The 26,720-nt window shown below is 54.9% G+C and overlaps 1 protein-coding gene and 1 long non-coding RNA gene across 12 annotated transcripts in view; one reads left to right on the forward strand and one right to left on the reverse strand.

Annotated features, from left to right (window-relative positions):
- The window catches only part of CACNA2D2 (calcium voltage-gated channel auxiliary subunit alpha2delta 2), a 138,174-nt gene that overhangs the window by 86,319 nt on the left and 25,135 nt on the right, over window positions 1–26,720 (forward strand). For all 11 annotated transcript variants that reach the window (XM_072786103.1, XM_072786104.1, XM_072786105.1 and 8 more), the window contains one exon: window positions 20,185–20,244. In XM_072786103.1, the coding sequence (XP_072642204.1) occupies window positions 20,185–20,244 (60 nt within the window). The remainder of the gene's footprint in view (window positions 1–20,184; window positions 20,245–26,720) is intronic.
- LOC140610272 (uncharacterized) lies at window positions 16,204–26,293 on the reverse strand. Its single transcript, XR_012011998.1, has 2 exons — window positions 26,037–26,293; window positions 16,204–17,133 (listed from the first exon to the last, which is right to left on the reverse strand). It is a non-coding gene; the product is annotated as an uncharacterized lncRNA (long non-coding RNA).

The raw sequence follows: 26,720 nt of genomic DNA on the forward strand, positions 1-26,720 counted from the left end.
TCATGGCCTCCCGATGCTCCCTTGAGAGCCAGTGGAGTCCAGGACAGAGGCATGCTGTTTTCAGGGCACCCTATTCCTGTCTGCTCTCTCCTGGGCAGGGACTCCCTGAAGCCCCCAGTGGAGCATCCGAGCTCACAGTTACAATTTGAGAAGAAGCATTTTCCCTGAGCCTCGTGCAGGACAGTGGCCTACAGAAGCAATGAAACCCTCCACCAGGCCTTACCACCACTCCCAACAATCCCATCTCTGACCATCTGTCTTCCTGGGAGTCTGTCCTCTTCTCCCCATCCCTCTGGCCCTGTCTTCTGTCCTACAGGCCCACCACAACCCCCTCTTCCCTCCAACGCTATTCCTCAATTTCAGCGGCTCCTGACATCCCCAACTGGAAAACTCTCAGAGGGAGGCCAAGCCCTCAGACCCTACTGTGACCTCAAGAGAACCTGGTCCAGGGTGGCCAGCCTTTAAAATAGCCTGGTGCCTAGGTGGTAACCACAGCTGTGAGAGGCTAAGCAGGAAGAAGCTCAGCACAGAGTCCAACTAAGCTGGACGTTAAGAAGCAGGAAACAATTGTGTAGGCAGAGCAGGGAGGGGAATGACATTCTAGGCAGAGAGAATGTTCTGTGCAAAAGCATGGAGGTATGAGATATCATGATAATCAGACACTTAATCGAGCCCCTGTCTCATGCATTTGAGTGTCTGTGCAGCCAGACATTTCTTCAGTCATTCATTTATGCAGCAAAGAGTTACCAAGAACTGGGCACAGCCTGTTGGGGAAATCATGTGACAGAGCAGGGACGTCTTTGATGAGGGCGTGTAGGTCCTGGGAGAACTCTGAGGAGGGGTGTGATGGGAGACATATTGGCATTTGGGGAACCCTCAAGAGGAAACCTTATGGAGGCACACAGGACACCATCAGAACCCCAGGGAGATCCGTGGCCAGGACTGGGGCTCATTTGTCAGTACTGGATATCCAGCTTTCAGAGGCCCTCAGAGCTGGGAAGGCCCTTGGCAATCCAGGTCTACATCTTACATTGTATAGACAGTAAAGCTGGGCCCTAGACCCAGAACTCAAGTCTCTAGGGCTCCTGTCTCAAGAGTGCAGTTGTAAAAAGAAAGAATATAGTTATAGTGGATAAAGCAAGGATTGCACCCTGGACTCACACATGACCCAGATCTCTCTGCACAGCACCCCCACCAGCCCAGAAATGGAATTGCAGGCCCAGGAGGCTGAGTGTTGTTTTGTAGTTTTTTTTGGAGGGGTGGGGAGCAGAGTGAGCCCTACCTAGGCTCTGTCACACAGGGGCCTGTGTCCTTCTCAGGCCAGCAGGAACTACTGGGGTCTTAGGCATTTCACTAAGCCTCGGTTTCCCACTACAAAATAGCAACGTGATTCCTGGCCTGTTACCACATAGGGCAGTTGTGACAATGGGGAGTGCTGGCTCCCATGACTGGAGCTCCCGAAGAGGCCTTTCTGCCAGGGGCCAGAAGGGGTGGTGGAGACCCAGGGCTGCCCCCCAGTGTGGCAGCAGGGCCGATGGCTGGCTGCCTCTTTTCTTCAGTGGCTCTCAAGCCATCCGTCACTTACAAATTCTCTTCATTTCTAAATAAAATGATTTGTTAATTTGAGTGAGTGATCACCACTCGTCCGAGCCTCTTTGCAGGCCCGGGAACAGCTTGTGGGCTCCCGGAGCCCCGTGCCGCCGGCCTGGCGCAGACTTGGAGGGGTTGTTTTCGATTTAAATGTGAATTGAATGAGGAGAAAAATGTTTCTCTTGGCAATTCCATAGGAGCTCGCTCTTCTGACAGATGTTGGAGTTTATTATCCCATCGGGCCAGTGTTTTGTCGAGCAGAATTGCTAATTATTTCAGAGGCCCGGCCACAGCCGAGGAGAGGAGGGAGGTGGCGGGCGCAGTTTTGGGGTGGCATCTGTCGACGATAAGCCCAGCCGGCCACCTCTCTACTTGTCGCCTAGGATCTGCAGATATTTGGGGGCAAGGAGTGCCCTAGAGGAGGCAGCAGGGCCTGTTCTTGCCAGTGCTGTTTTGGCTTCCTAGTAGGGATTCTGGAAGGTCACTTTGGGGGTCTGAGATTGTTTATATGGTGGGCCCATGAGTGGTGAGTGGAAAAAGGCTTCAGAGAGGCCAGTGTTTTTCTCACTGTGTGAAGTCAAAGTCATTGGTTGTAACAACCACACCTAGGCAGGGGCTGTGCTTGCAAGGGCGTGTGGCTAGATGTCTTCATAACTGGGGGCTCTATACAGGCACATGGCAGCATGTGGGGATGGCGAGACCAAGTGCTGTGTTTGCGGGTCATAAGCAGCGTGGGGTGACTGCATGTGTCTGTGAATGAGATGCCCGCAGCTGAGCAGCTCAGTCCTTCAAGGTATGGCTCTAATTCACTTTTGTTCCTAGTCCTTGCTCTGCAAGGTGAAGGATTTGGAAGATTGATGGCCAGAGGGGACTAGACCTCAGGAAGGGCAGGCCAAGGCTGGCCAGGGTGTCCCTCAGCTGCTCTGGGAGTGCCCCAGACTTCAAGGGGGCTCCATGGTGAATGGCTGGGTTTCCCGGTGAAGATGGGGCCCTGGTAGCCAGCCCCCTGGCCTCCTAGTACGCTCAGCCCTGGGATCTTAACCTCCCCTGGGGCAACTTAGAGCAGCAGAGCAGGGCCAGTCCTCCTGATCCCCAGCAAGGGTCCCAGGATTTCTGCCAGACTGAGTCTGAAGGCCTCCTGACTCCCTCAGCCCAGGTGTGACTCCAGGTCATCTCTAACACAGGGACTGGGGCTGGGACACATAATTCCTACTGCAGTGTCCCTGAGAAACACCCCCACTGAGAAATTCCCCCACCACTGTCCCCTTTATCATCCCATCTCTCCTTCCTGAGCCCTGAGACAAAGAGCTGGATGCCTGATCCCCCAATCCTGGCCAGCTCTGGATTCAGCACTTCAATCACTCTTATCCTAGTGCATCCCCATCCCCTCCCACCCTCCCTGTCAGCCTCCACCTCTGTTCTTCACCCTCACCAGCTCCAGGCCAACCGGAGCTCAGCTCCCTAGGTTTAACACAAAGGCAGCAGCAGCAGCTGGGCAGGATTTTATAACCCTAATTAACACTGGATTCCCTGGGGTTCCAGCTCTAGAATCCTGATGCAGGCCGAGACCAGCAGAGCACAAGGCAGGGAGGGTCCACCTGGGGCTGGGTCATTGGAGATGGAATTTCAATCCATAGTAGCTGGCCCCCAGTCGGTGACATGGACCCTGCAGCCTCAATCTCCTCTCACCAAGTCCTGGGCCCCAGCAACAGGGGGGCACTGGCAAGTGGGGGTGCCCGGCCATCCCAAGGCTGAGATCCCGCCAGACATCTCTGATTGACCATGTGTCCCTAGAACCAGGCCCTCTCTCTCCTCTGGATAAAACCACCGTGACATCCTTCCATTAAATAGGGCATGTTCAGAAGAGAAAATTGCTACTATTTTCCCCTTTTACTTCACTGTCATCAAAAATTGATCCCATATTGCATCCTTATTTCAAAGAATGAGCTAAAAAAATAAAATAAAAATTCTCACTCCTCAGAGCGACAGCTGCATCAAGCTTCCCATTCCCTGCTCCCACCCCCCACCCCGTGGAAAGAAAGAAAAGAAATCATGGTCACGGTGAGGGGGAGGTGCACTGGCTGGCCCCACTTGGGCCGCTGAATGTCGCTTTGGGAGTGAGGAGGGGCAAGGCACATGACTTTGTGGGCAGAAGGGGATTTCGATCTGGTGAAATGTGGTAGAAAATGGGGTAATTGGGGGAGGTTAATTTGGATCTAAATGGAGCGATTCGTTATCTCAATAAGAAGCGTCTCGTTTTCCAGGGAGACGGCTGTCCCTGCCAGATGCTGGCCTACCACATTGGCGGGGTGGTGGCTCCGAGCAGGGCCTCACTGCCCACCCCCAGTCCATCTAGCCTCATGGAGGAATCCGCCCCGCTGGACTGGGAGGGGATGCAGAGATGGGCACAGGAAGGGTGAAAATTAAAGCTGGGGGGAGCAACTGGCCCATGGAGCACTGGGGCCTCCTGACTTCTGTCCAGTGTTCCTTCCAAGGGGTCTAGCTGCCTCTTAGAAAAGGGAAATGTGAGGGGGCACTGGGTGGTGGAGGAGCACAGTCAGTGAAGCATCCAGCCCTTGTTTTCAGTTCAGGGCATGATCTCAGAGTTCTGGGATCAAGCCCCACATCGTGCTCCACGCTCGGCAGGGAGTCTGCTTGAGATTCTCTCTCTCTCTCTTTCTCTCCTCCTCCTCCTCCTCCTCCTGCTCATGCTGTCTGGCTCTCTCTCAAATAAATAAAATCTTAAAAAAAAAAAGGAAAGGAAAGCATGGACAGGTTGGGTAGCAGTTTAATGTGGTCTATTCACTAGTTCATTCAGCAGAGTACTGAGCATCTCTTCACAAAAACATACTTAGTAAAACATAGAATATGAATAATAAGGATGAGACAAAAGAGCCATGGTAAACAACACCTGATAGACTAAGCATTTGGTCTAGTTGAGTCTCTAAGTCAACTCTGAGCCTCCTGGTAGCCAAAGGAAAACGGGATACCCACTGCTTTGTGTTCTAACTATAGAAGAGGAGACATTGAGATCAAATTCCCATAGAAGCCAACTCCCACTTCCCATGGAATTATGTCTGGGAGTGACTTTGACAGTTGTGCCCTCAGCCCCTCCTGCCTTTACTAGAAACGGTTTGGGACCTAGCACATGGGCTGTAGTGTGACCCTGGGGATGTCCCACCTCCTCAGCCTCAGAGCCACTGAGAGTGCTGGGATTGCTGGTCACACAGGTACGGCCAATGCAGGCTAGTGCAATGCAGGCCTGGGCTTAGCAGCTAAACAGACTTACGTTTGGGTCCCAGATCCTCCTCCTGTTAGTTTTTCTTCTGAAAAACAGATCAGTAGCACCAGCCTTATTCCCCATGGTTGTGTTGGTCACATGAGTGATAACTGTAATGATGAAGGCACCTGTCAGGCAGGTGCTGTGAGACTATGCCCAAGACTTCCTCAGTCTGCATGTGCATCTGGCCTGGTATTGGCTGTACTGTGATTGCGGGGTTGGAGGGTGAGCATGGAGACAGGTGGAAGCCCCTACCCTCCACTGGGCAGTCTGGGAGGGTGGGACTGGGTCTGATTCACCCTGTGTCTCCAGCCCCCAGCGCAGGCCACACACATGCTTGTTGAAAGAAGAGGGGTCTTGGGGTCACCTTTTCATTTATTCCATACTATGGTGTTAGTTGGGATAAGATCACACAAAGCAAAGTGATCATAAGCTAGAGTGAGGTCAGGAAGGAAGGCAGACCAGGGAATAAACTGAGGGTACACTTCAGGAGGGACCACTCAGCAGGAACAAGGCAGGTGGTAGCCAGAAGAGTCTGTTTGACCAGGGAGGAGTGGGCAGGAGCCACAGGCCCAGTGAGCCACCCCACACCCAACCACAGCAGGAAGAGGCCTTTCGCCACCTGTGCCTTGGGAAGGGAGTCCAGGACATGAAGGTGTGGACTTAACAGCCTTGTGTGAATGCGCCTGAGCGCATGTGGGGATGCATGCACATATACACTGTTCATATACTCCCACATGTGTATCTGTGTTCACATATGATTTCTTACGTCTGTGCGTGTGTTCCCATGCTCACATGCTTGTACTTGTGTATACATTTGAATGCACATGCACACACATCCTCCATGTAGTAGTAGTGCTGGAGGCTGACTGTAGGTGGCAGAGGGCTCCTGGGGGCCAGAGCTCGTGGGTGGCCTTGGTAAGAGCACACAGCTCCCCACCTTCTTAGGGACCCCTCTTGCCTCTTCTGGCGTCAGCCAGAGCGAGAGGGATGGACAGGAACTCCCAGGATGACAAGTGCAAGGTCATCCAGGAAAGCTAAGGCTGAGCTCAGGCCCATCCAGGTCTTCTCCTGTGCCCTGGATCCCTCTCCCAGCCCCATGGCATTCCTCCAACCCCATGCTCTCTGATCCATAGCCAGCCAAAGACCCACTTCCTCCTCAGTGGGGGCTCAGGGTGTCTCATGGATGAGTCAGTGAGTGGAGGAGGGGGAACGCCCTCCTCCTTGCTCTCAGAGAGCTATGGCTGCAGACAAACTGAGCAACCACATCTGAGTCTCGGCTTCCTGATCTGCAGCATAGGTTAGAAATGGGACCTGCTTTGTAGGGGCTGCTCTAGGGATTAATGAACGGTGCTGGGGCACATCGAGCACTCAGTGTGTATGAAGCACAGATACTACAAATTCACTTCCAGATGCAGGAATTCCTTCCTGGCCATGGATGTTTCAGGAACATTTTTTACTCAGAGCCCTGCCTGGTCACCTGGCCATGGGTTTCTCCTCCCTGGAAAATCCCTGGCTGTGATCTCTGCAGTTTTCTCTGGTTCTTCCTCTGGGGGCTGTCCTCGTCTTCAGGCAGGCCCGGGGGCCACACTCCCCCTACTGCCAGGTGACATGTGACTGGGACATTAGCCCTTCCTAATAAGCTCAGGTGCCCTTGGGTTCCCTATCACCAGCACCTCAGCATCCCCTGTTTTCTCACTGATGCAGGCTCCCTGATTGGATGGTTCCATTTTCCCATTTCTCAAGGAGGAAAACTGGGGCTAGGAGAGCTGAAATCACCCAGTCAGGATGGATCTGAGTCCACCATGGGTCTGTCACTAGAAGGGTCCCTTCCACACAAAGTCCAACCCAAAGGGCTGAGATCAGGGGCTGAGCAGCCTTAGCCCCCTGGGATCCAGGACCCCTTTCTTGGGAGATGGCATGGTAGAGGACAGACTACCAGACCGTCTTCCCAGCAGAGCAGGGCCGCAGGCTGAATGGAGATGGAAAAGATAACGTCCTAGACAGGCAGGCACGTGCTGCACGGCCGCCTGCCCCACCCTCCCCAGCTGGTACCATGGCTCTGCGGCCGTTGCTAGGCATCTGTAAGGCCCAGGTGGGCCCTACCTGTCGTGGAGCAGCCACGATGCATGAGGTGGGCATGGGGCCCGGGCAGGAGCAAGGCCGCCTCCACCTGCCCACCCTCCTATCACTTGGCAGCAGCAAGCAGAAGCCATTAGCGCCTGGCAGCCCGTGTCCCATGGCTCTGACAAACGCCTTAAATGTTGTCGCCAAGGCTCCAGCTGTCCCGCCGGCCGCCTTTACTCCTCATAATAACCAAGTGTCGAAGCTGATTGCAGCAGCGGGATGCAGCCAGTATTCAGAGCAGCTTTTACCCTGGGCGTTTCCTCCTGGCAACCAGGCTGTGCCCACCCCACCCTCCACCTCCAGGCCTTTGTCTGCCTGTCAGCTCTTCCCAGGCCCCCAGCATTGCCTCCGGGCCAACCAGTGCCCAGCTTTGTATTCCAGGTGGTGCTCATGCTGCTGCCACCAAAGCTGGTGGATAGTGATGAGGTTGAGTCTCAGGCATCACACCCAGCAGAGTAATGGCCTGAGTGGAAAGATCTGGCTCCAATTCCCACTCTTCTGGGTGACCTCTGCAGGGAAGCCCCTAACTTTGCCTTGGGTTAGGCTCGTCTCCGCCTTGGTGCCCTTGTCAGTAGAATGGGCATAGTGATTGGGCTCCATGGGGCTTAGAGGGAACACATGTGTGAAGCAAGATGCAAACCATGGTGTCCTATGGAAGAGTCTTAGCCACACCGTGAACACAAATACCCAAGGATGCTCAGGAGGAGCAAAGGCCTGCTTCAGCTGCCCTGGCCTTGACTGTCCTCTCCCCACAGAGAAGCAGCCCACTCATTCCCACCTCCACAACTTGGCCCTGTTCAGGCTCCCACTTGGAGTCTGCTCCTTTTTCCCATCCATCTGACCTTGTTTCAAGTCTGCTCTGCTGCCCCCTCTTCCCAGAAGCCTTCCCAGCCTGATCTAATCACTTTCCTTGCCCACAGGTTTTATGTGACCATCCAACGGGTCCTGGATGCTCAATATTCTCCTCTCATTATCTATTCTCATCCTCACACAGCCTTATGAGGTCAAGACGATTAGAAGCCCCACTTTGGAGATGAAGCAACCGAGGTTCAGACAGGGTGTCAGTCACCGTGTCACATATGCAGCTCCTTGCTCTGCCCCTCAAGATGCAGTGAGTGCTAATCAGGGGAGTAAACAAAGCCCAGTCTCCTAGGGGCTCTGTCGAGTGGCAGGCATCCTCAACTAGACCCTGTCTTATGGGCTTCCTTCCTGGGACACCCAATTATAAGCACCAGTGTCCAGGTGGTTGAGTTATGAGGTCTCTGATCACTGGATCATTTGTTTATGGCTTCTCTAACCTTCACATAATGCTGGAGGGTTATGGTCAGAGAAAGATAGAGTCCGTGGTCTCTACCTGTTCACCAGACTTCCCTGAGGGATGCAGAGGTGATGAAGCAGCTGGTGATCATGAGGTAATGTGAGGTGCTAGCAGAGATGCCCCAGTGGGGTGATGGCTACAGTGGTGAAGGTGGTGGTGGTGGAGGTGACAGTGATGGTGTTGGTGCCTGTGATGATGGAGATGAAGGTAATAATAGTAGTGGTGATTGGTGATGGGAGGACCAGTGATGGAATAATGGTGTTGGGTGATGAGCAATGTTGGTAGTGGTTAAGTGGGCATCAGTGGTGATGATGGAGATGGGGGTGGTAGAGCTGGTAGGCTTCCCATGGAGTGTACCTCATGAGGCAGTGCACCAGGCAGCTCTGTCCGATGTGTGGATTGTGCTCTAGCTGGAGGCAGGGTGCGGTGGGGCTTGATTCTCTTTTTCTTTTAACCTCTAGCGAGCATAGCCTTCTGGGTAATGAGATGCAAATTGACAGAAAAGACAATGAGCCAGCCTGCGGCCGGTGGGGCAGCTTGTAGAGTCAGGCTGATTGCCTCCGTGCCAATTTGCATGGCATTAGCTGTGCACATCTCCTCCAACAGGGCTCATGCGCTTCATCAGAGGTCACCTGGATGGTTGTGTCCAACAAGGGGTAATCCAGACCAGGGGCAAGGGCAGGGCCACTCTGACCCTAACTTGACTGGGGCTCAGAAGAGTCTGGGCCTGTGGGGAAAGCCACTAGACAGGGGTGAAGGGGGGCAAGGAGGAGGTCAGTATCCATGATCGGCCAGGACTAGGGACAGACCAGAGGTCCAGCTCCATGTGTGGTAGGTCTAGGAGGTCTAGTTTGACCAGCACGATGATTCCATCCATTGCATGTGGTGTAAAGGTGACAAACAGCCTTCAGGCAGAAGAAAGGTTAGACTGGTCTGGGAAGCCTCCATATAGGTCCAGGCTTGCCCCAAACTGGCACCATCACCTGGGTGGTCTGTCCAGGCCTTGGCTCCCCCACTGTGCAGTGGGACCCTCAGCCTCATTGTCTTTACATTGAAGGTGATGATCATCAAGCTCTGCCTATAGTGTGTTCAACAGTGGCCAGGGCCAGTTCTCCATGTGAAGGTCACACATTGCAGCCCTCTGAGCAGCTGGATCCCATCACTGTCATCACCACTTAAGGCAACTCCTGGGATCATTCCTGGAATGTGACCTAGACAGGGTAGGACCCAGGTAGATGCCTAAACCTGGCCCTTTGGGCCACCCTGCCAAGCCTGCCTGCCTCTGTCCATGGTTCTGAAAGTCCAGGCCCAACTTGCTCTGGGGTCGCTGCAGCAAGTGGACTGGGCGCCCCTTTCCTACTGCCCTGCTCTCTGACCCCTGGACCTTTCTAACCCAGTGCAACCCAAGACTCCACCCTGTACCCTCTGCCAGGATAGAGGACAGTGGGGCAAGAGGCTCTTTCCCTCTGCCCTCCATCCTCAATCCAGCCAATGCCCCCTCAGGCATATCCTGGTGCCCCACTGGCCCCACCTCCCCTCTCACTGTCCCACTCCCTCTCCCCCTGAGGTTGGGTCTAATCAGAGCTAATCAGAAAATTATGAGCTGCCTGATTACTGATTAGATTCCTAATGTTAATAGAGTCGAGAAGGGCCCGCTCAGGCTGTGTTTTAGGAAAAAGTATAAAAATAACATCATGGGAAGGGAGCATGGTGGCTGGGTGGGGGCTTGGGCTCTGCTGTCCTCACAGGCAGGGGCCTGGACTCCTCTACTCTAGTTGGTGGGGGGTGCTCAGTTTCAGCTTTTATGTGGAAATACATTTCATAACAGAGAGGCCTCTAGCACCCCTAAATTCTACCAATAAAGCTGCTACCCTGGGCAGCTGTTACTGTAGAGGCCTCTACCAAGTTCCATGCTTAGGACAGTAGGACTGAGTTGTAGTGATAAGATAGGTGGGATATAAAGAAGAACTTACAGAGGGTACACTGCCTAAGAGCAGTACCACATCTGTACTAACCTAGCATAGGTCAGGGACACAGTAGGTGCTTAATAAACATTTGTTGGCAGAAAAGAAGGAAGGTCATATCAATCTCTTCCCACTGGAACCACTACCCTCTCATGGCCTGTCCCTGAGCCATGGTGGGGCATAAGGACACCTGAGAAGGCTTCTTGGAGGAGGGTATTGGAGCATTATAGGAGAATGCACTGGTCTGGGGCCAGAGCAGGAGGACCCAACTCCTGGCTGACCTGGCCAGATTAGAGACCCATGTCCATCACCCCCCAGCCTCTCACTCTGGCAAGGCTTCAGTGACTTTTGCTTCTAAACCATTTTATCACTGACTTGGCAACAGCCAAGTGGGACTGGTGGACAACATTTTCATGAATTTCAGAGTGAGGCTGGGGTCCTGGAAGGCAGACATCTTCAGTTCAGACCCCTGAGGCAACCTCTTGACCCCTCTGTATGGGGTGCTCTGTCGGACCTGTAGTCAGCCTCACTCTACCCATTACCCTCACTCAGCCTTTACCTCTGCACCTTCTGGGATCCCCGTGTTCTGTCATCAGTGCTGTTTCTGGCCTGTTCTCTGCCATTTCCAACCCTCAGGGAAATCTGTGGTCTCTAAGCCAGCAGGTCTCTAAGGGCACCTTCTGATCATGCCCCCACCCCACCTCACTGACCAAGGGAGAAGCCTACACCTGGCACCAGGGTCACACACATCCGTGAATCAAGTCCATGCCCACATATGGGGGGAATCAGACAAAGTAGTGATGGAAGTACCATAGGGAATTCTGGAAACCAGACTGGCAGGAGTACCAGGCTTCCTGGAGGAGGTGGATGAGCAGGTGAGGGGGTGGAGGGACCAGTCCAGGTTTAGAGTACAGCACAAACAAGGGGAAGGAACCTAAGCATGGTGGAAGGGCAGAACTCCAGGTCAACATGGGGGAAGAGTGCCTAGGTTGGCAAGGCCAGGCCACACAGGTCCCCATAAAGGGTGACAACAGGAAAGAGGTGGTGGAAGGACATGGGCCTATGTGGGAGGCCTAAAGGTGTGGGGGCCTGGGGAGGATGAGCTTATGCTAAGCAGCTTGGGTAGGAGTCTGAAGTTGGGTTGAGGGCAGTTTTGGAAAGGTCCGGTCAGAAGGGAGAAGAGAGTCACAGGAGTAGGGGGCTTTGGAGGAGAGCAGCTTCCAAGGGATGGCCTTGGGGAAATGACAGCCCAGCTTGGGTAGAGTTGGTCAAGTAGGACATTCAAATGGATCCCCCCACTTCCCTGTTCTGTCCAAGGCAGGGTTAGGCTGGAGGCCAGGCAGGGTGCTGGGGGCCAGTGGACAAAGGCGAGGCTGAGGAGAGGGACAGTCCATTGGCATACGCTTCAAATGAAGCCAGGTCAAGCCAAGGTCAGAAGGCCTAAGAGAATCCAAGGCTGTGGTAGAGCAGTCGGTGGGTCCTTGGGCAGAGCTGAGGGAAGGAGCAGCCTAGGACCTGGGGCTCTATCTCTAATACCCAGAGTGAGTCTGCATCCTGCTCAGAATCCTGCTCTCTGTCTGGACCTTATTCTGCATCTGAATTCCCATGGGCCTAAGCAAGCCCGGGTGGGATTCTGGTCCCCATCATACAAGTGAGAAACAGGTCCAGAGAGATGAAGGCATCGCTTCCCAAATTATACACTGGGCCAGCCTTAGGAGCTCAGGCCTCCTAGCCTCTGTGGCAGGGCCATTGTAATATACCTTTGTCTCTAGAACGTGGCCTGATGAGGGAAAGAAGTCAGCAACAAGTTCCATGGTACACTTTGATAAATGGTGTGTCGCTCATCTCCTCTAACTGGAGAGTGCCAACAGCCCTGGGCCTGGCACCCTCACCTGATGCTATCATCAGGAATGAAAGAAACATTGGTGAGTTACACTGGGTGATCATTCAGAGGGAGGAACCTGACAAAACTGGAAATTTTATGAGAAATTTCACCTGGCTCACCAGGGACCAATTCACCTATAGAGATACACAGGTTTCATGCTGGAGTCTAAGGGGGTGCCAGCTAGGTTGGTGGGTTCTCACCCATGTGAGCCTACCTGAGGGATTGTGCTGAGTGGGGCAGTACCTTGGAAGGAGCCCCTTCAGCCTTGGAATCCACATGGCCCAGCCCCCAGCTCATGCTCCTTGGGGGTAAGGTGCTTGCATACGGCTGGGCTCTGAGGCCGCAGCCCAAGCTCTGACCTGTGTGTTGGATGTATTGGCTCATTTCTCATCAGGGAAACTCTTGCAGGTACCTGTCAGGAAACTCAGGAGCAGCAGCAGTGACTGGGCAGGGCAGGGCCCCAAGAGCCGGGCCCATCCTGCTGCCCTCAGCACAAGGCTGTCCACACTCATATCTTCCTAAAGCAGCCCAACACCAGAGTTGAAATTTCCCAAGGGTGGACTTCATCCGCAGTTCCTGACAACTGCTCCGTAAATTCAAGCAGGCCCTTGTGAATGTCCTTGCCCAGCCACAGAGGCCCCCCCCCTTCTGTGCCCCTTGCCCCATTCACAGTGGATACATTTGGATCCTGCCCCATAATACACTGGACCCAGCTCTTTCTATACTGACTGTGGTTCCCACTGAAAGCTAAAACAGTGAAGCCAGTGGAATTTATGTCATCAACCTGAGTGCCAATTCACCTCCTTTCCTTCCTACTCTTCCCACATGGCTTCCTACTCTTGATGTTAAACTATCCAGTATAGGGTAACATATCAGTAACGAGAGAATAGGTTTTTTAAAAGTCCCCCCAGGCAAAATACAACACAGCAACCTTCCTTGGGCGCCCAGGATGTTTTGGGAAATCCCGTCCTGTCTGAAATTCAAGCTTCTGGGATACCAGATTCCCCAGCCCCATCCCCATTTTTAGTACAAGCTACCCCTCACTTCTTCCTATTTTTCCTGAGAAATTAAAGCACAGGCTGTCCTTGCAGGGAGGACAGGGGAGGCACAGGAATCGATAATGAGCCCAAGATGCCCACAAAGAGCAAGCAAGACAGGGGAGGCACAGGAATCGATAATGAGCCCAAGATGCCCACAAAGAGCAAGCAAGCCTGGGCCTTGGGGTGGAGAGGCAGTAGCCTCTCCAGAGGGGAACCACAACTCGAATGTTTTTTTTTCCTGGTACATTTATTCTGACCTTTTTTTTTTTTTTTTTTTTTTAAGGAAAAAAATCCATCTTACTAATTTTTTTTAATAAACTCATAGAGAACATGTGCAGCTGGTGAGGGAAAAGGTGAGGGAGCCTGTTGCTGCCAACAATAGCTTGGGCCTCCTGTGATGGCTTTTCCCCAAGGCTACCTTCACTTCGAGGCCTGTTGGTTGTTTTCCCTGCAGTTTGGTCTGAGGTTTGAGTGTTTGTTTTTCATTGTTTTGGTGGTGGTTTTATCTTTCAGCTGAAAGTCTGGCTCATACAGAAAGGGTGGGTCAGGGGTGTCACAGGACAGGAGCCAGGTGTGTCCAGTGTGGACAGAGGCAGGAGGAGAGGAAGGAGGCAGGGAGGGGGTGGGGGAGGGCAAGGAGCTGTCCTGCCCAAGCGGCACTGGGGTCCATGTACATTTGACAGGAAGGCAAAGGCACAGGCATCTCCATTGACTACCGTGTGTAAGTCACGGGTCCAGGGCAACCCATTCTGCCCATGCCAGTGTGCTTCTTTCTCTCCACCCAGACAAATGGCCACTCAGGCCAAAGTAGCAGGAAGGAAGACACCCAGAGGGCCGTGACCCCCAATCCCACCTGCACATCGACCCTTATTGTCAGCCCTGGAGCTCTAGCTGCCTCCTTGCTACGTTGCATCTTGCTTCATTATTATGCAGATATTTTAATTATGCAGATATGTTTTTAGACAGTTTTAAATATGTATATTATTTACTCATTAGACCATAACAGCTCTGGAAATTGGAAATCTGTACTTAGTATCTATCAGTGCACAATACAGAGCTAATACAGAGCCCGCAGGCAGGGAGGGAAGCAGGGTGGTATCAGTGGCAGTGCTGGGTTGATCAGGAGCTGCTGGACACCCTAGTCCTTAACCCCTCCCAAGGTCTGGGCCCGTGACTCCAAGGTCAGCTCTCCAGGCTCAGAGCAGTTACTGGGAGCCCAGTTACTGATCCACTCTCCTGACAAAAGGACAAAGGAACTGCTCTTAGGGGCAGGTAGGGGGCATTGGAGCCCAAGCATGGGCTTGGCCAGACCTAGACTTTCCCTGAGATGCTCACTGTCCAACACTACTGATAGCCCTGGGTTCATGGCCCCTCTTCGCTTCTCCACCAGAGGCCTAGGGTAGTGGCACTACTGCTCCAAGTCTCGGTCCCCTCCCCCTGTAAAAGGCAGGGGAACAGAAGACTCCACCTCTCCAGTGTCTTGCTAGGATAGGATGGGGCAGATAAAGGAAAGGCCCAGTCTTCTACCTTTCAGTGGATGAACTGCACAGTCGGTGAAGCCCTGGCCCAAGGGAGCTGCCAGGAGTGGGGTCTGGTGTCACCTGCCACCAGTACCTTCCTTGCAACCCTCAGGCAATGTTTGCAGGGTATCTGCTTGGTGCTAGGACTTTGCAGCCCCCAGCCTCCATCTCAGGGTCTCCCATCATAGCTTCTGCCAGGCTCAGCCCTCAGGGGTCTAGATCTCAATATCCTGCTCCCCATGGGTTCAGGGCCTTTCATCCTAAGCCTCTTGTATCCTCTTGGAAGAGGGAGTAGCTATAACTAATTAAGATGAAACACCTCGTACAATCTTTCCCTCTGGGCTGCACGAAACAAATCCTGTTTGATAGACAGTCACTCCCCGGACCCGTTCGGACTAGGCCAGCACTGGGGTGAGAGGAGGAGGCTTGGGGGAAGTGGGGCACCCAGCATTGGGTGAGGGGTGGGCCCCCAATAAGGAGGGAGAAGCCTAAGGGCTCCAGCCCCCTCACACCCAAGCCCCGCCCCTCCCAGCGTGCAGCAGGGGCTGGACCCCCACCACCACCACCAGCTGCTGGCCTCTGAGGGGCACCCACCAAGGCTTCAGGCCCCTCATTGGAGATCATCAGCTCCATGGCAATGGAAAGACCTTTAACTTAGTGAAATCTGAAGGTGTCTGCACAGGGCTGCTCCGCAGGGGAGCTGCATCCCCAGCCCAGCACACCACCAGTCCTCCTCTCTCTTGCCTTTTCCTGTAAGAACAGTTTCCAGAGCTGAGGGAAATTGATTGTTAAGTGAAACTCTCTGATAATTGCCTCTGAAATGCCTGCTGTTATTGTGATGGACTTGGCCATGAGCAGCCCTGCCCAGCAGCCCCACCATGGCTCCTGCCAATGCCTTGGCCACAATGAGGACGTCTCAGGCCAGGCAAGCCACCATCAGCAGCTTTGCAGCAGCATCACCCTCAGAGGCCACACTAACCCTCCCCAGCGTGATGAGGAAAAGTGGCTGAGAGACGTTAAACCATATACTCTGGGGTCACGCAGCTGGTTGGCAGAGCCAGACTCCTGGCTGAGTCTCTACCCAGTTCAGAGATACCCTGACCTTGAGTTAGCAGATGTTCATTGTACACCTACTGTGTGCAAGAGGCCAGCTTATTGTAAAGTGAACAGCTATCAGATACAGCCCTCACCAAGCTTGGAGCTCAAGGAAGAAAACAATGAGATGTGATAGGGACAGATGGGGGCTTGGCAGGAGTCAAGGAGTGGTTAGAAGGGGTATGAGACCTAAGCTAACACCTCAGGGGTGAGGGAGCAAACCCCCTGAACAGTCTGGGTGATGATGCACAAGATAGAAGCAGAGTGCAGGGGCTGGTAGCAGGAGGCTACCAGTGGCTGAGGGATGAGAACAGAGCATATCTCCCCAGGCAGACAGTATCGCGGACATGAGACCAGGCTGTGAACCCACCTCTACCCTGGCCCTGCTGAGAGTCTTGTGGGTTGTCTTCACCTCTGGGCCTCGGTTTCTTTTTTTTTTTTTTTTTAATTTTTATTTATGATAGTCACACACACACACACAGAGAGGCAGAGACATAGGCAGAGGGAGAAGCAGGCTCCATGCACCGGGAGCCCGACGTGGGACTCGATCCTGGGTCTCCAGGATCGCGCCCTGGGCCAAAGGCAGGCGCTAAACTGCTGCGCCACCCAGGGATCCCTGGGCCTCAGTTTCCTTCCCCATCTTGCCTGCCCAGAGGCTGTCATAAGGACCCAGGAGAGGTAGGAAGGATGTGCTAGCACGATGAACCTTAGGGCAGGGTGAGCCTCAGCTTTGAGCACATGGCCCTGAGCAGGGCTGACCGCCCAGGCTCTGGGGAGATGGGAGCCCAAGGTTCTGAGTGCCTGACAGGGCAGAGGAGCCCCAGGGACTGGGCAGAGGCAAAAGGAGGCATCCAGGGGCGGTGACAATCTGATAGGGCTGACTGAGGTGAGAGGGAGCACATCCCAGGCAGAAAGTAGGTAACAGAGGAAGACCCAGAGGTGGGCAAAAGCCTTGTGTGCTCAGAGCCAACAAGAGAAACCCCAGGGCACTGGCCCCTCCAGTTTACAGACAAGAAATCAAGGGCCAGCAGGGGAAGCCACTTACTCAAGGAAGTTAGGTTTTGAACCCAGGCCAGGGCTCAAGACTCCAGGAGTCCAGGTTCTGGTGGCTGCTCGGTCCCCCCCAGGCAGGCCAGTGGGTGGGCCGGGTCTCCTCCTCCCCTCGCCCCCTCAGACCTGATGGGACGTCCAGCAGCCACAGCCTCCTTGCTTGCTCCAACCCCGTTCCGCTGTCTCCACCCGTCCTCCTGCACCACCAGGCCTGTGTGTTTAGCAGTTTCCACACGTCCACCGCCCCGGGATGGGCTGATTGATCTGTAACACCGAACAAATAATAATGGCTTGATCGTTACTGAGGATTAAACGTAATCCTTTCGCTGTGGCTATTGCAGCCCCGTTATTCACGAGTCAGCGGGCTGACCTGGGCCTTCAAGCCCGTGGGACTTCGAAGAGGCTCAGGGCTAGGGCCCCCTCGGTCTTCCTCATCGCAGCTGTGCAGCTAGGGAGCCCTGGGCCTCGGGCCTGGGCCTCCCACAGACAGAGCTGAGCCTTGAGAGGGTGAAAGAGCTGGCACCCCTGGCCAGCAGGGAAGGTGGGTTCAGGAAAGGACAGCCCCTTGAGGCTGCGGCCCAGTTGGGAGACTCCAGCTGATGTCAGTTTGGTGTTTGCCACCCCATCAAGCCTGTGGCTTTTCTGAAGCAAGAGGCCTGATCCTGTTAATCCCACACACTACCATCGCCTCATCCCCTCATGAAGGGCACTGGTGTCAGGGGAGCCCCACGTGGGCTTCAGGCCTACTCTGAGAAAGGTCTGGGGTCCCTGGGAAGGTAGAGGCCACTGGGTAAGCAAAGGGGGCATGAAGTGATTGCCCAAGACTCACCCTGCAGGGGCTGTCCCTGGGCTTCCCACCCTCTCATCTAGCCCAGGTGCTAAGCTGGCACAGTAGATGCTCAGTTAACAGTAATAACAGCTATTGTGCCATGTATGTTACATAGTAATGTTGTCTGCAAAAGAACACTGCAGACTTGTGAATCAGGGGCCTCCCCCATCCTGGGTGTTGGGGTTAGGATAGGGGTATTTGTCATTTAGGCTGAGAAGAGGCCCCAGGATGGAAGTGAGTATAAGTGGACCCCTGGGGACCCTAAGAAAACTTTGCCTTTTCTATGCAGAGCCATAGGGAGCTGCTGAAGGGGTAGGGGGGTGGCCACAGGATCAGATCCACAGTGAGAGACTAGATGACAAAGGGTGAGAGAGGATACAGGAGCCTGAGGGAGGACAGAGCCAGGGCTGGGGATGAATGGTAGGTGATTTGAGTGATAGCACAAGTAAGAAATAGGTGGCAGTGGTTCTAGTGGGGATGGGTTCATTCCAAGAGGGGATGGCATGCACTCCAGTGGGCCTGAGGGCCACCCTAGGAGGGTGTCCAGGACCTCCCGGGGGCGCCAGGATTGGAGGCAAGATATGGGAGGTTTCTGGGAGTAGAGAGGCCTGTGGTCCTTGAAGCTCGGTAAAGGGGGTGGGGCCCCCCCAAGCATAACAGGTGGGCAGAGGCTGGAACCTACAAAGAAGACAGGTGGGATAACAGGAGGGAGAATTGGAGGCCAAGAGGGGCTCAGCATTGTAAAGGGAGGGTGCTTGACTTCAAGAGGGACTTTCCTACCCTGTCCCCAAGACCCCCAACTCATAGTCTTCCCAGTACTCATTGTTCTTGGCCTGAGGAAGGGGAGCTAGGCCCAGTGGGATTGAGGATGGCCCTGGTCAGCCCTTTTAACTGCCAGAGGTGACATCCTGCCCCAGAGAATGTAGGCACCACCACCACCCTGTTCCATGCTAGGGGGTAGCAAAACCAGTATCCCGAGTCCCGGCTCCCATGTCCCCATTATGGGCAGCTGCCAGGCTTTGGCCACACCAGGCCTGGACTCATGGATGGGCGCACGTGTCCTAAATGCCAAGAGGCCAGGGCCTTCTGAGTAAGGGCTGGAGGCCAGGAGGCAGGACCCACTGTTTCACCCATGGGATGGAGTGGGGCAGGGGTAGAAGACCAGAGCCCCTACCCCCACCAGAAATGCCCTGTCCCTCACCAGGCATGGTGGGCCCATGGAATGTGCCTTCAGACCTTGTGCAGGGGCTGAGCAAGATAAACGTGGTTGTAAAGCCCAGACTTTGGGCTGCAGCTTAACCTAGACAATGTGACCTTGGGAAGGCTGCTCACTGTCTCCATGCCTCGGTGTCCTCATCTGAGAAAGATGTTAGGCATGGACAGAGACAGGTATACATGATGTGTCACTGGCCTGGTGGCAGGCTTGGCATGTAGTAAGTGACCAGTTCATGATAACAGTCATCAATATGATTAATAGGACTTCACTGCACTCCGCTCTGCAGGAGGCCCCAGAGGGCCATCTTCAGGAGTTCCAGAGTTCCTGGAGGGACAGTATCCACAGAGGTGCAAAATAAGAATTACTGGGCAGCCAAGATTCAGGCCCTGAGGGTGGCAGAGTGCTAATGCCTCCTCTGGAAGCTTTCCCTGATGCCCCAAGTTCCCATCGCACTAAGCTTCCTGGAAACACTTCAGCTGCTCCTGTTCCAGTTGTCCTACCCAGTTTTGTGTCTGTCTCCTCCTCTAGACTGTGAGGGTCCGGGGTGGCCTGCCACCTCTCTGCACATCAGCATGTGCCAGGCATAGCGGTACCAAGGTGTGGGATAGAAGGGCTGCTCACAAGCAGAGGGGCCGTGATGGAGGAGAATGCGGGGACCAGCCCCAAGGGATGGCCAAGCTTGTGTGGACAGAGGCTTGGAGAGCCATGCTGGGAAGGGGCTCAGGAAGCTGGGTTAAGGACAGTGTGAATGGGCCTAGGTGGGCAGAAATGTGCTAGGGGCACCTCCTGCTGAGCCCTGAGCAAGCTGGGGCCCAAGATGCATCAGCAGGACACCCCATCACTTGTGGCGGCTCACCCTTGACTAGGGAGGACCTCCTCTTGGCACTGAAGTGACACTAGTTCATCAGAGATAAAGTGGCAATGGGGGTTGACTCCAGGGCCTGGGTCCACAAGGTCCTGGGAGTCACCCTGCCATCCTGTGGGCAGGAGATGTGGCTGGGCTGAAGCATAAGGAGTCCCATAGAGATGCACTCTGGTCACTTTGTGCAGGCTTCAGCTGTCCTGTGTGAACCCAGCTTTTGGGGGGGGGGCAGCGCCCACTGAGCAAGCTGGTAAAGGTCTGAGCCAGGGAATCCCTGAGTGCTTGGCAGGATGGGGCAAGGGAGACCCGGAGCCAGCCTGGCCCCAGAGAGTACTAAGGATGGAGAGAAGGCTCAGGCTGGGCATGGACCTTCCTCAGCCTCTGACCTCCTCGTGCTCTGTTCCTCAGAGACTGGCCGATGCTGCCGAGAACTTCCAGAAAGCCCACCGCTGGCAGGACAACATCAAGGTAAGAACTACAGTGCCATCCCCAGCCCCTACGACCTGCCCATCCCCAGAAGGGGCAGATGTGAATTTGGGGAAGGAAGTGCTGCCCAGACTCACAGGGTAGCACTGAGGGCTCTTTGGAGTGGAGCCTGGAACCTTCATCCAGCATTCAGCAAGTATTTGAGGCTCCTCTTGGTGCTGGGACACAGGGTGCAGAAATGAACCTCTCATGCCACCCTAGAAGAGCTGTGGAGTCCCCTGTGGGCAGACAGGGTGCTATAAAGTGATGCTCCCCAAAGTTGGTGTCATCTGGAGAGACCCAGGGCAAAGAAATCCCTTGGCTCCAGGATCTTTCAGACTTTGATACACTGACCTCGAAGAGTCCCTGCAAGAAGGGAACTCTGTCCTCTCCTGGGACTAACCTGAGCAACAGCCTGTCTTCCAGGAGACCATCAGACTAGGATCAGGGACCAGGCTTGTCACAGCCACAGAAACTTCTGCTTCCACCAGGAGAGCTCAGAAGGAGGCCAGGTGCCAAGGGAGTGGTGGAGTGAGAAGCTCATATTAGGTCTCTTCTTGAGGGCTGAAAGGCCCCAAATGTGGGGAAGGGAAGGGAACCCTCACTGTCTGCCAGTCTCCACCCAGGTGGCCCTCACAAACTCAGGCAGCTATGTTTGATTTGGGCTGGTGCTGGATACACCTGCACCGTTTCCGTCACGCCAGTGTCTCAGAGCCATGGTCTCTCTGCTAACCACAGGAAGAGGCACCCTAGGCTGCCTGCTGAGGCCCAGGGGCCAATAAGGTAGGGTAGGCCCTTGCCACTCCAGCTCTGGGCCTTGCATATCTGGTGAGCAGCTGGATTATTATCTCTACTTAAAGGACCTACCTGAGGTATCTTTTGATGGTGGAGATTCACAGCCAGGCCGTCAGGTACCAGGGGATTCATGCCTATGATCCAGGCCCCCTGAACCTGTCTGTTCCTCCTCCCTGGCCTCCATCCCTCCCGGCCACACTGAGTCCTCTCCTGCCTTGCCCACATCATGGCATTCTTTCTTTGCTGCTGCCTGGTAGGTGCTGAGTGCTACCCTTAAGGAGCTCATGGAAGGGGGGGGGGGGAATGGAGGCAACATGATTTTTTACAGCGAACACATAAATGAGTTGATGACTCCATGGGCTGACCCCACCTCCCCCAGGAGCTCAGGACTGGCCCTTCTCTCCCTCTCACCACCCATCCCTGCGTCGCCATGCCTCCTCGGTCCTTTGATCAGAAACACCCATGGTAGCAGACTCGCACCCACCACTCCAACTAGGCTACCACCTATGAACAGCCCCTGCCCTGGCATGTCCTCTTCAAGGCCCAGCCTGAGCCTGCACTTAGGGCCCCAGGATCAGGCTGTTCATGTCCCCCTGTTAACCTCATTCCTCACTGTGTTCCAGCCATGCTGAACACCTCACTCCAGGCCCATTCCTGGTCTCTGCCCAAATGCCTCTGTACCTCCTGGTGGCCTGACTCATCTGGTCCTTCCCAGTGAGGCTGCTCCTATGTCCCAGTCCATCAGCCCCTCCACCTTCTGGGCATCCAGGACCCTCAGCTCCTGCTCTTGCCTTTCCTTAGTTCCTGCCATATCTGCGTCCTTCCTCCCTTCCAGGGTGGTATGCAGAGCAGACACAGGACAGAATGAAGGACTAGGGAATAGGGAATGAAAAGCTGTGCCCTCAGCCTGGTCTCCTCTCCCTCACAGGCCAGGCCCCAAACAAACAAAGAGGCTGCCTTAGCCCCAAACCTATTTTCTTTTCCTGACTGTAGAAAACTCAAAATTTAAGGATCTTTTTTGTTTGTTTGTTTGAATTTAAGGATCTTCCCGCCAGACTCCTGACGCCTAATTTTCAGCTACTCCCCAAGGCAGGAACAGCTCATCCCAAGCCAGAGCAGGGACCACGGGGACCTGCCAGGAAGGAGGGCCAAGGTCTTAGGGGCATCCTAGGGGTGCTGAGACGAGTGCGCTTGAAGCAGTATGCTCCCTGCACACTGAGTCCCCGTGGAGCCCGGCAAGGGTTTGCCCCTCTCTGGGTTCCAGTTTCCCCATCTGGCAAAGGACTCTGGTGTTTAATGCCTCCTACTGGCCCAGCCTGGGGTGTGAAAGGGTTGGTATACACGGCAGGCCATAGAGATGCCAGTTTGGTGACACTGTAGATGCATCTCTGGCCCTGGGTGCTCCTGCCCCAAGATGAGGCAGGAGTGGGCTCTGACTGGCCCCCTCCCCTTGGCTCAACCTGGGATGCCCCCAGCTGTGGAAGTGATCACAGGGCCAGCGGGTGTTTACCACCGCCTCCCCCTCGGTCCATTAAGCTGCGTGTCTGTCTGTATCTTGGGAGGGTGGAGCTGTGATCAGCCCCTCCTTCCCAGCTGCAGGGTCAGCGCCCTGCTCTTCAGCAGAAGCACTGCAGTCACCCCCGCTGCCAGGCTGAAAGGCACTCACGCTAAAGGTGGGCCCATTAGCTGGCACACCAGCCAGTCCTGCCTGGGCTGCCAGGGAGAGCTGGCCGCAGCCGCAGGTGGAGACCGCCCATGCCAGGGGGATATGGGGACTTGAGGCTGGGAAACGGATGGTATTTCTGTCCCTTGTGGGCACGCCACCCACCCTGGAAACCATGTCCTTCTCAGTGACCTTCAGGAGGTACAGATGAGAAGCATGTTCCTCCATGTGGCACTCAGGAGAGCCACAATGCCAGTGGCAAACTCGGGCCCTTTACGCAAGCTGGGTCTGTTCCCAGGAATGCCCCCCCCCACCCCTTCAGAAGGGCAATGCCTCTCCCTCTCCAGTTATCTCCCTGGGCATCTTCTCTCTGGTCTCAGGCCTGGGACTAGCCCCCACGGCCCCCAGCGTCCATCTCCGGAGCCCCTACCCTGATAGTTCCCAGTACAAGCTGCCCCAGGCCAGTATCCCAGTGGACTCATCTGACTGCCCCACTCAGGGCTCCTCTAGGCCAGAAGCACTTGGGCCTGATTCACTGTTGCCCATCACCTGTCCACGTGCCCAGCCAAGGGCCCTGTGGATAAGTTGGCCAAGAGCAGCTGGGTCTCGGTCTTCTTACCTCTGAGATGGGAGAATGGCACCCGGAAGTTCTGGGCACAGAGAGGCTGCTTGGCACTTGGAATCCCCTGTGTGATCAGCAGGGTGTGGCCATCCCTATGTCAACAGCATACAGGAGGTCTACATGCAGACCTCTGAGAAGTAGTGGTATAGCCACAGGTACACACAGACAGACACCACTGACACCAGCCCAGGGACCTGGGGGGGTTCCTGGGGTCTACAGAGTCAGTACTGGCACATGAGAGAGAAAGAGGTGTCTGCACATGAAGGCCCCTGTTCCCCTCTTAGTCTCGGGCCAGGACTCCACACACCGGCTGTGGCAGAAGCAGGGAACCTGTGGCCACAGACCTGGCCGCAGCCCTGGGACACAGGGAAACCATGGTCCTTGTTAGAAGCAACAGCTCCCGTGACCCTGCTGCAGACAGGCAGCAGGCACCCATAGCAGGTGCCCATAACGTTTAGGGTAGATGACAATGTCCTGCTTGCTGGACATGGTGCCTGGCACCAGCACCGCTGTGCCAGCATTATCTGCCGTCTAGATTGCCACCAGGGAGGAGCTGAGCCAGGACGTGGGTGGAGGAGGTGGGGGAGGCCATTGGCCCCAGGCCCTCAGTGCCAACACCAGGGCCTGCGGGGGACAAAGTCCTGCCCTGGGAGTCTAAGAGAGGAAGTAGTCCTACCCTGGAGAATCTGAAGGGGGAGACACAGCCCTACCCTGCGGGTCTGATGGGAGACATAGCTGTCTGGGAACCCAAAAGGAAGACTGTGAAGGCTGGACCAGGCCAGAGGAGCCGGCTGGACAGGACAGGTGGCCTCCCCAGCCCGAGGTCTGCCCCAGCTATCAGGCCTGCCACCTGCCTCTCTGCCAAGCCGGCGACAGACGGCTCTCTCAGAAAACGGTCCTTTTGGCTGAGCTGAGCTGGCCATGAGCCAGGGCAGGAAGGCCAAGTATCCTCACTGTACCCCACAGTACCAGACATAGACACCAACTGCGATTCTCCATGCTTAGCCCGTGCTCACCCCCTCTTCATTTCCCACCTGCCAGCACCCCTTGTGCTCTCTCTTGGGCTCAGCTCCAGCTAAGGACAGTGTATATGTCATCTATACAGAGGCCCTGCAGGCCCCCTAGCCCCACCCTTCATGTGTCATTTGTGTACAGAAATCTACAAGGGGGAGAAATGTGAGTTCAGAAGGGGCGATTCCCCCCACCCCTGCCAAGTTTGAGCAAAATGGCCCCTAAAATACCATTAACAAGAGGGTGTTGGGTATGGACCCCAGACATTAAGGATGCCCATTTCTCCTCAACCAGAGGGTTTCCTCCAAATTCCAGCCCCTCCCAGGGCTGTGGAGCAAACATAAGAGCCTCCCATGGGTAGGGCTGGCCCAAACGCCTGGAGGAGCCCAGCTCCCTTTTTTATGCCCTCAGAGGAGGCATCGTCATCCCCATTTTACAAGTGGGAAATCAAGACCCTGAAGCAAAGCTTCACTGAGGCTACAGGATTTAACAGGCACCCTTGTCTCATCATTGAAATGGGGGTGACCTCCGGGAGTAGTCACGGGGCCCCTGGGAACTTTGGAGACTTCAGGCTCAGTCTTTACACACCATGCAAAATCCCAGAGTACACATGTTCGGGTCAGGATTTGAGGCCAGCACCCTTAGCCAATGCCCCTGTGTATAATCGATAAGTACCACCTCCTCATGGTCTAACCAAGGCAGGACAGTAATGGTGGACACTGGGACAGTGTGCAGGCTGAGGCAGACACAGAGGCCTTTCCAGGGCCCCTCCCACCCGAACCCTGCTGGCCCCACTCTGCCACACCCCCAGCTCCACACTACATCGAGCATAAAGACCACAGCTGGGTTTACAATGCATTTTTACACATGTGACCTTGCCCGCCACCACCCAATGCTCATCCTCTCTCTACCAAGGAAGGGGCATGGCCTGACCCTGTCAAGGTAGAAGTAGGGAGGGGACAAGGGCCACATACCGATTCCTGAGCCTCACTCATTATCTACAGGGGACTGGAATCCTCCTGTATGACACATTCCCCCTGTGTCACTGATGCCACCAGCATCTGATCCTCTGCCGAGACCATGAAAAAGCAGGACAAAAAGACAAAGGGAGCCATAGGAGCAGCTGGAGGGGTGACCCAGGGGTGGCCCGAGTGCAGGCAAAACCCAGCCCAGCCTATGAGAGGAACGCATGTCTCCTGGCACCCCCCCTCTGGAGTTACCGACCCCCACCCATGCCCTTTCCTGTCCTTGCAGGAGGTTTGCCTAAAAAGTTGGTGAGTGAAGCCCTGTGTTCTAATCTGTAGTCCTCCCACCGCACCCGCCTGTTTTCATTACGGAGGGAAAGAGCATCAGAGCCGTGTTTATAACCCCCTTTTAGATAACAAATCACATTTTCTTTTTGCCAGCGAGTGTGTTGAATTGATATTTTTTCCCCTCGGTTTAATGGGTTTGTGTGTTCAGGAATGATCTTCATCAACCGAAACTCCTTATTGTGTTTGATGTAATGTCAGCTTTCATTATGTGCTTAGGTTGGAGCCAGGCGCAAGGGAAGGCCGAGCACCCTGGAGCCTGGGCCCCGGCCCCGGCCCCCACCCTGGGCCCACCCAGGCTCCAGTCTTTTTGGACTGTTGGGTGGGTGGTGTGGCAAAGGGTGAAGATGCCAAGGGAAGGCGGGTTGGAGCCTGGGTGCAAAGGCTTTCTTACCCATGCCATGTCCGCATCTGTATGATGGGGGTCGCAGGGCTCTTGGGAGAGCTCTTTACACAGTACGTGCAAAGCGCCGGCCGCAGCAGATGCCTCTGGTGACTGAAGTGGTCAGGTCGCCTCTGGCCTTCTATCCATCAAGCTGCTGTGGTCTGGCCCAAGTGTGCTGCCAGGCATGTAGTCAGTGTTGCAGAATGCTTGGACTGCGTTTACGGGTCCAGCCAGTGGCCTGTACCACGCCCCCCCTCCAGACCTCTGGTGGGAGACAACTCACAACTGTCCTCACAACAAGCACCCCCATACTGACCGCCTCAAACTATGACCTCAGACCCAACGCCTGGGCAGTCACCAAAGCCAGGCCCCTCCCTGAAGCCTGAGGAGCCTGAGCTGAGAGGGAACAGTGCAGCCCTGAGGTCACACAGCAGAGGGGTGGCCAAGGTGACTTCTGCCCACCAAACAGGAAGTGCTGGCTCTCTGCTGTTTTATAGCCAGACCATTGGGAGCACACTTGGTCAACACCCCCATTTCCAGACCACAAAGAAACAGGCTGCCAGGGCCACGCACCGAATTTTTGCTGTAGGAAACAGCACTGAGGAGCACTAGAGCAGGGTGACTCAGACCTCGGCCTTATCCTGTGTCCTGACCTTAGAGCCCATAGGGGCAGGAGTGGGGCAGCCCCTCCTG

This window comes from Canis lupus, chromosome 19 (genome assembly GCF_048164855.1).
Source record: "Canis lupus baileyi chromosome 19, mCanLup2.hap1, whole genome shotgun sequence".
Taxonomy (NCBI): Eukaryota; Metazoa; Chordata; class Mammalia; order Carnivora; family Canidae; genus Canis; species Canis lupus.